The 8,909-nt window shown below is 34.5% G+C and overlaps 1 protein-coding gene across 2 annotated transcripts; it reads left to right on the top strand.

Moving 5' to 3' along the window:
* The first annotated feature begins 3,556 nt into the window (after positions 1-3,556).
* LOC145239400 (uncharacterized) lies at positions 3,557-7,664 on the top strand. Of its 2 annotated transcripts, none has more exons than XM_080102710.1 (9): positions 3,557-3,600; positions 5,305-5,519; positions 5,796-5,906; positions 5,979-6,086; positions 6,244-6,300; positions 6,427-6,602; positions 6,776-6,840; positions 6,906-7,000; positions 7,078-7,664. In XM_080102710.1, exons 1-9 carry the CDS (start codon positions 3,590-3,592, stop codon positions 7,221-7,223), a joined length of 984 nt encoding a protein of 327 aa, XP_079958836.1. In that variant the 5' UTR covers positions 3,557-3,589; the 3' UTR covers positions 7,224-7,664. The 2 variants fall into 2 exon arrangements, with proteins under 2 accessions (XP_079958836.1, XP_079958837.1); XM_080102711.1 differs by having other exon boundaries at positions 7,082-7,202.
* The last annotated feature ends 1,245 nt before the right edge of the window (positions 7,665-8,909 follow it).

The following is an 8,909-nucleotide window of genomic DNA, read 5'->3' on the forward strand; positions in this document are numbered from 1 at the left end:
GTTGTAACTGAAAAAGAAAAGCTCCGAGCGGCAGCGTTAGTTTTTTGATACAACACAGGGACTTTTTTATTAGGTGCATACACAACAAATCACACAAAAGAACAGTGGTTTTAAGTGAACGTTTTCCAAAGCAGTGTAATAATATTGTGCTTGGTCATGATAAAAAGCATGACCAGTAAAAACAGTAATAGCTGCTGGTGAATCATTATTCACCTCACAACGCAAGTAAGATAACTAGTGCGACAAAAAACACGTGTGCAAAAAGCAAAACCAGTGTGGCAACACAGTAATAGTGATTTTAATTTGACAAATGTACTATACTAGTAAGACATGCAGTTCAGTGAATGTGCACAGGATGAAAACACATGCTCTCAGATGGTTGCTTGACAGTGCCCACCAAAAAACTCATCATGGCAAACAAAGGAATACTAATATAATGGGGACATCTGAAAAACAATAATTTAACAGTGATAAGTGAGTAAACAAACTAAGATAATAATAAGGTTCGGGTTCAGTTCCGGTTAGACTCCCTGCATCTCATCGTGGCAAATAAACAATTCTGGGCATACGCAAACAAAACAAAAAATGTGCTCACATTTTGTGCAAATATTTGTCGTAGGCCCTGTTGCATCTTTAGATTCATTTGGCACTCAAAAAACGATTAATTACGAATTACACCCATTTTTTTATTCCAACTTTTTTACTTGTTCCGGCAACCAAAAACACATAGCCTATCTATTGATTGAATATATTTGGATCTTTAAAACGGAAATAGTTCATATTTTTTAGCATTATATTTCTCTACTTCAAGGAATGCAATAGATACAATTAAGTATGTTTTTATAAAGCTCAATGGAAATTTTAATTCTGTCAGGCATTGACAGCCAAAGGCGATATACGGTCCATAATTGGGCAAAGATACACAATTAGAAATTGCACGAAACATAATTGACACAGGTGTTATATGTGTTACAATTAACACACATGCTAAAATAATCAAAGACCATAAATCACGAAACAGTAGCATTAGCAGCAATCATCTTTGTAACTCACACCAAGACAAACTTTACAGTTAGGGCAAAAGTGAAATACAGCATAGTTTGAATCAATAATGAAAGGTATCCATGCCAACAGTCCAATAGTGAGTATACATAAACACACAACTTGTACTTGTCCAGAAAAGGTCATTTTAGATTTTGTTCGGGTGAGCACCTCTGACTTGCATTTGACACAATGCATTAAAACTGGTTTCCTTGATACAAGATAGAAAACTGCTGGACCAACTTTGTTGTTACCCATCATGCAGCACACTTTGAACTAGAAATGAACCGCAATTTTTCAAAACTTACTTCATAATCTATAAAATATTCTTGAGTCACAATTCGACTAAAAAAGTGTTCGTAAATCGTAATATTTGTTTTGCTTTGAAGCTAGACATATGTTAAAGTTATCCAGCTATTGACTGAAAAGTTTTGATTGCAGCAGTACAGTGTTTAAAACAAGTCTGTAGTATTATTGTTCAGTGCTAAAAAAACACGAATTGTAGCACAACGTAAACTAAGGTGCGTTAAAAACTTAGTACCGCTGCACGGTCGGCAAACTACAAGTCAAGAACGGCACCAATTAACCTAGTTTTTTTGTAGATATTTGTCATGGGAACTATACCAGCAGGCACTCGACGTCTTTTTCACGTTTGTTTTTCAGTTGATTATAGGTCGAGACGTCAAATCAACGTCATCTATCAAAATGTTACGTACTTTTTTGGTCAAAATTACGTACATATTTCAACACAATTTTTTTTACCACACATCGACGTGAAAAAAACGTTGAGAAATGGTTTAAATCACAACGTACATTTAATTACCGTTTTTTAAACGTCGTATGGACGTCGATTACCCAACGTTGAATTTAGGTCATTACTTAAACGTGCAATTAACGTTGAATTAAAGTAAAAAGCTGGACGTAGAATTAAAGTCTTTACTTCAACGTCTAAATAACGTTGAATTGAAGTAGAAAACTGGACGTAGAATTAAAGTCTTTACTTCAACGACTAAATGACGTTGAATTGAAGTAAAAAACTATACGCAGAATTAAAGTATTTACTTCAACGACTAAATAACGTTGAATTGAAGTAAAAAACTATACGTAGAATTAAAGTCTTTACTTCAACGACTAAATAACGTTGAATTAAAGTAAAAAACTGGACGTAGAATTAAAGTCTTTACTTCAACGACTAAATAACGTTGAATTAAAGTAAAAAACTGGACGTAAAATTAAAGTCTTTACTTCAACGTCTAAATAACGTTGAATTAAAGTAAAATGCTGGACGTAGAATTAAAGTCTTTAGCCTACTTTAACGACGAAATAACGTTGAATTAAAGTAAAATGCTGGACGCAGAATTGAAGTCTTTACTTCAACGTCTAAATAACGTTGAATTAAAGTAAAATTCTGGACGTAGAATTAAAATCTTTACTTCAACGACTAAATAACGTTGAATTGAAGCAAAAAAACTAGACGTGGAATTTAAGTCTTTACTTCAACCTCTAAATAACGTTGAATTGAAGTGAAACGTTAGACATAGAATAGTAGTCTTTACTTCATAGTCTAAATAACGTTAAATTGAAGCAAAAAAAAACTAGACGTAGAATTAAATTCTTTATTTCAACGTCTAAATAACATTAAATCAACAACAAAAACTGGACGTTGAATTACGTTAAATTAAAGTGGAAAATCTAGACGTTGAAATAAAGTTTTTATTATATTTTATGACATAAAATAGAACTAAAAACAGTTGGAGAATTAAAGTTGGCACTTCAAGGTGTAAATGCAGTTAAAATAAATACTATACACATGTAATAATAAAGGTTACGTACGTTCTTAATTAACTCAAACGTACAAGAATATTTAAAATATGATGAAAATTTAAACGACTCAAACTCTAGCTCCAATTTATTCAAAATATAACATGCGCCTGCTTGGTTTGTCAACAAATCATGATATCAGACAATCGATGCCCCTCATCATCACGAAATAATTGAACCGTAATTTGAATCTTGCGAAATAGTTGTGAAGTCAAGCGTGAAAACGTCGCCCGTTGGATAATGGCGTGGTCGATGGCGTGGCGCACTGTACGTAATTTAAGTAATGTATCTTAGTGAATCGGGTTTATTAATGTATTATAGGATGTGTGATTGTGGTTTTATTGTTCTGTAACTCAGTATGTGCAATAATATTTGATTTAACGCAATCTAGGACAAATTTAAATAAGCTATTGCTGCCAGGCATAGTATCAAGTTTATAGAGCTCTAGGACAAATTTGTTTCGTATCTCGTGTTGCGCAAGTGACTTCGTGAGAAAAGGTTGGTTAAGAAATGGCATACCACAGAAGATGGCGACATAAACAAAAAGTTATGGATGACCTTTTACTTTCGAGTGAAGAGTCAACGGAGAGCTATGTTAGTCCAGCAAAAAGACAGAAGGCAATAGTTGAAGTAGACGATTCCCATTCGGACACTGGGGAGTCAGCATCAACATTTGATTGGGCAAGTAGAAGTGGTCTCAGTGTGTCAGAGGAATCAGACGATTGTGATGAACATGCTGTAAGTTGTTTAAATGTTCAAACTGAATCTTGCAGTAAAATTGAACCAAAATTAGCTTCTTGGGCTGTTACTCATCACATAACAAGAACTGGATTAGGTGATCTGTTGGTAATATTAAGGGAATTTGGTTTAGATTTGCCAAAAGATCCCCGAACTCTTTTACTAACTCCACGTCAAATTGAAACTAGAAACGTTTGTGGTGGCACATATTTGTACTTTGGTATTGGAAGATGTCTTCTAAGAATTCTTGATAAAATGACTGATGTACCAGAGGTAATATATTTAAAAGTAAATGTTGATGGAATTCCATTCCACAAGTCATCCAATGTACAACTATGGCCCATTTTATGTTCTTTTGATAAACAGTGTCCGTTCATTGTAGCAATATTTTGCGGGCTGTCAAAGCCGGATCCTGTTACAGAGTACATGCAGGATTTTTTAAAGGAGTATGATGAACTGCAAAAGAACGGGGTCTATTGTCACAAAAAGGTCATTAAAGTCAAAATCCATGCATTTATTTGTGATGCACCAGCACGTGCTTTTCTTAAATGCATTAAAAGCCACAATTCATATTATGCATGTGAAAGATGCACTATTAAAGGGACTTGGAAGTCAAGGGTTGTATACTCCTGTGCTGAAGAGGAACCACAAAAACGTACAAATGACCTATTTAATAAGTTTGTCTACCTTAACCACCAAAAAAGCTTAACTCCATTGATTGCCAGTGGAATTGGATGTGTCACAGAGTTTGCATTAGACTACATGCACCTTATATGTTTGGGTGTGGTTAGAAGAATGATTTTATTTTGGAGAAAGGGTCCACGCTGCTGTAGGCTATCTGCAAATCAACTTAGCCAAATTTCAGAGCAATTATGCATGTTAAATGGAAAGTTGCCTCGTGACTTTTCAAGACAACCCAGATCATTACTTGAGGTTGATCGTTGGAAAGCTACAGAGTTTCGTACTTTTTTGCTTTATACTGGGCCAGCAATATTAAAAGATGTACTGGAACGAAAAGTATTCCTAAATTTTATGACACTTTCTGTTGCTGTTGGACTGTTATTGAATGAAGATGTTGTCAACAGAACAAAAAATCTGCCATTTGCAAAAAGCCTGTGTTGTATGTTTGTAAATAATGCAGCAAACATTTATGGTGAAACATTTGTTGTCTACAATGTTCATTGCTTGGAACATTTAGTTGATGATGTAAAACATTTTGGACAGTCTTTACACAATATATCTGCATTTCCATTTGAGAATTATTTACGTATTGTAAAAAATATGGTTAGAAATTCACATAATCCATTTGTTCAGATTGCCAAACGATTGGATGAACTTGATAAACATACATTTTGTTCTTCAAAGCCAGACACAGAGCTTCTCCATGCTTCTACAAATATAAGGGATAATTGTTTTCTGTTGCCAAATTCTAGAGAAGTTGTGTTTTTAAAACAGAAATGCTGTGATAGGTTTATTTGTGATGTCATTCCAACAAGCAAACTAAAAAGTTGGTTTCAAAACCCATGTTGTTCCTTGAAATTAGACATATATTTTGCAAATTCTATTGCTCCCTTTTATCAAAAACAAGTTGTTAACAGTGTTTTACGTCATAAAATGATATGTATTTCTGTCTCAAAGGGTTTCGTTTTTTTGCCAATGGTAAATTGCAAAATTACATCCATTTAATATTGAAATGTATTTTAGTCATAGCAGCAAGTTAAGTATGTCAGCGTGGAAATTAGCTGTATGGAAAGAAGCAGATGTGGAAGAAGAAGGTGCTGTGCCATGCACCTGGATTAAAGAAGGTGTCCTTTACTGGCCACCAAAAGGTCAAAATGCTGAAAAATTAAGGAAGCAGCGGACAATACCTGGACTGCATTGGCAAAAGTTTCCAGTCATAAAAGTAAAGTTTTCATCAGGTATTGGCACAACAATACATAATTTGCTATTTTATTTTTTTCCATTCTAGAAAGTTCCCCAGTGTAACTTTAAATTTGACAAATAGAGACATATTTTACTTTGTATGATGAAAATGTAGAAGTCGTCTAATTTAATGGGAATCACCAGTATAACCATATCATAGGAAGGGGTGGTGTTTTTACTTTAACCATAGAATGTGTTGCAAATGGCCATTTGTTAACACAAAGGGGATAAAACAAAAATTAGCATGTTTTGAAATTTAACATCTTTGTTAGATAACATCAAGGAGTGTGAAAGATACGATTATACAACCACTATGGAAGAATATTCAGACACAGAACCGAAAAGAAAAAGAACCAAGAAAACCCATGAAGACTTTGTGCCATGTATATTTTATGCATTATGATTGTTAAACCTATTTGATTTGCAGTGTAATACCTGAATATAACTTTGCTCAGGTGACAGTAACTCAGACACTGAAGAACTAATTGAGAAAGATGAAGAACTAATTGAGAAAGATAAAGAACTAATTGAGATTGATGAAGGTGAAAAACAAGTCGAAAAAGGTGATTAAAACCAACTCAATGCTGTATCCTTTTTTACGTTGTTGCCATGGAGAACGAAATACTTTAATTATCAGAATGTCTGAAGCAAAATGTTAAGCACAACAATAATCGAGTTTGCCCATATATTTTAGAGTTTAAGGCATTGTGTTGTATTTAGATATTCATCTGCCAGAGCAGCGCAATAGGAAGAGGGCATATCCAATGTCCAAGGAACGTAAGTTGCACTTACCTAGTTTATTCATGTTAGGATTGAAACCATTATAATTTGATGTGTATCCAAACATGTTGTGTGCATAGGTCATTGTGTGCTGCTCTTAACTATACAACTTTACATATATAGGATTTCAGAAGAGAGTGTTCAGCATGTTGCTTGATATAAAGGAAAGTATCGCAAGTAATTCTAAAGCATCATCAAGTACAGAGCATGTCATACACAAACCACAGCAGATGCACACTTTAGATGAAGTTTATACGCTTGCAGGCAAAATAGAAGATCCAGAGCAGAGAAAGGAATTGGTATGATACACAACAGGAATTTAGGTTAAAAGCATCATATTTATAGTATCTTCTTGTTTAGCTTCAAAACTTGTAACATTATAAACAAATGTAAACAATAGTTAATGTCAGTAAAGTGTGTTGGTAATATTTTAAATTGCAATGGTTTTGTCAAGGTATATTTACAATTTCAGGTTTCACAGTTGAAGTTAATTGGTGGATACACAAAACGTGAGGCTGTCAACAAAACAATCAAATCGTAAGTGAATTAGAAATTGTTTCATGTCATTTATCTATGTCAACAAACTTGTTTTGTGTTTTTAGATTGTTTTCAAATAGTCTCATGGCAAAAATGAATTTACGGGGAAACCATGGAAAGTTTGCTTTTGCCGACTCTCAACTTTTTGCAATAATATTAGGTAAACAGTACATACAGTTTTAAACAAAATATTGTTTAATATAGTTTTCGACACAAAACTTTTATGTTTTTTTTAAGAAAGCATACGCTGCAACCATCAAGATCTCAGTGAAGCAGAATTTACACGCAGAGCTGCAGAATATTTGAAGCACGCCCCTGCACGTAAAGGAGGCAAGAGTGATTCTGCAGAGGATTCATTCAATTCCTCATTTTCCTCTGCATAGCATGCTAATGTCTAAATGTTCTTTTTATTAAATCGTGACTCCACGAACTTAAGTGCTTTGTTTTGCAGATGCTTTAGTAGTAGCTACTATTGAGGTGCATGCAAAGACGTAGACCAGTGTCGGCCTGCTACTCCAAACTTAAACGACGTTTTCTACGCACAAACGACGATAATCAATGATCGTAGTTTTCACCGAATAGAAACGTTATTACGACGTCTTTTCCATGACATCTAATATACGTTGATAACATACACGCAATAGACGTAGATGCAAGTTTGCATTCTACACCAAAAATCAACCTTAGGGCAACGTCTATTTACGGACGTTTAATATACGTTGATAATGTACGCGAAAAAGACGTAGAATAGTGTTTGCGTTCCACACCAAAAATCAACGTTATGCAACGTCTATTTCATCACGTTTAATATACGTTGATAAATGTACGCGAAGAAGACGTAGAAGCAAGTTTGCAATCTACACCAAAAATCAACGTTATGGCAACGTCTATTTCATCACGTTTAATATACGTTTATAATGTACGGGAAAAAGACGTAGATGCAAGTTTGCATTCTACACCAAATAACGCATCTAATTTCAACGTTGAAAAATCACACGTCTCGACCATAAAATATACGTGAAAAAAACGTGTCAGTGCCTACTGGGATAGACACAACACCGCTGTACAGATATGGAAATGCTTTTTTGACCTTGTGCAGTAACTTGATGTTGGACAAAGCTCAGACAAGCAGCAGTTCTGATATCCAAGAAAATTGTGGTGTAAAGAAGCAAAAAAATACGTCTCCTAAAGTAAAAATTTATGGTTGACCTAAATAAAAATAGACCTGAAAACACTACAAATGTGCTTAAAATATCGTTGCAAAAACAACTGAAATTAAATAAAATTGTAATAACAGGAATTAACTCAGTGTATTTATAACTTAGGTGCTGAAAGCATACATTAAAACAGTCTTGTAAGTTCAACAATATTCACAGCACACCAACAATCAGTCAAAGACATATAACAAAGAAACTTGTTACGCATTCTTTACAAATATGCCTAAATAGCGTATAATTTCACACAACATGTCGTAGGCTACCCCCTGCTTTGGTTCTTTGTGCTCCCAAAGGGAGGCTACACGTACCCCTGGTTAAGAACCCCTGCTCTGGATTAAGAAGTTGAACCGCTTGTCATATGGGTTAAGGTTCGGTTCGGGTTCTCTTTGTCTTGTTTTTAAGGATTCGGGTTCAGGTTTTAAAAATGTTTATTTTCTGGTTCGGGTTTCATGCCGGTTCAAGCAAAAGAACCGATCCGAATATACAGCAAAAATTACTCAGCAATTATTGTCAGCAATTTGCTGAGTCGATTATTGCCCCACTAAACGCCTGTGTAGATATTTGTCATGGGAACTAGACATGCACAACACCGCTGTACAGATATGGAAATGCTTTTTTGACCTTGTGCAGTAACTTGATTAAAAATTAACTTAATAAATAGCTTCGCAGAAAGATAGCATTGTCATTCAGAAATCGGTGTTTGTTCTAAAGTAAACAAAGGAGGTTGTGGAGTACCGTGTATTGAAGTTATAAATAAGCGCGAATAATATCATACCAGTGACTCTGGTAGTGGTGGGATTCAAATTTTATTAATCAGCAGGTTCTATCACGAAAGTCAGATTTTTTTAGCCG

Source organism: Phallusia mammillata, chromosome 7 (assembly GCF_965637545.1).
Source record: "Phallusia mammillata chromosome 7, kaPhaMamm4.hap1.1, whole genome shotgun sequence".
NCBI lineage: Eukaryota > Metazoa > Chordata > Ascidiacea > Phlebobranchia > Ascidiidae > Phallusia > Phallusia mammillata.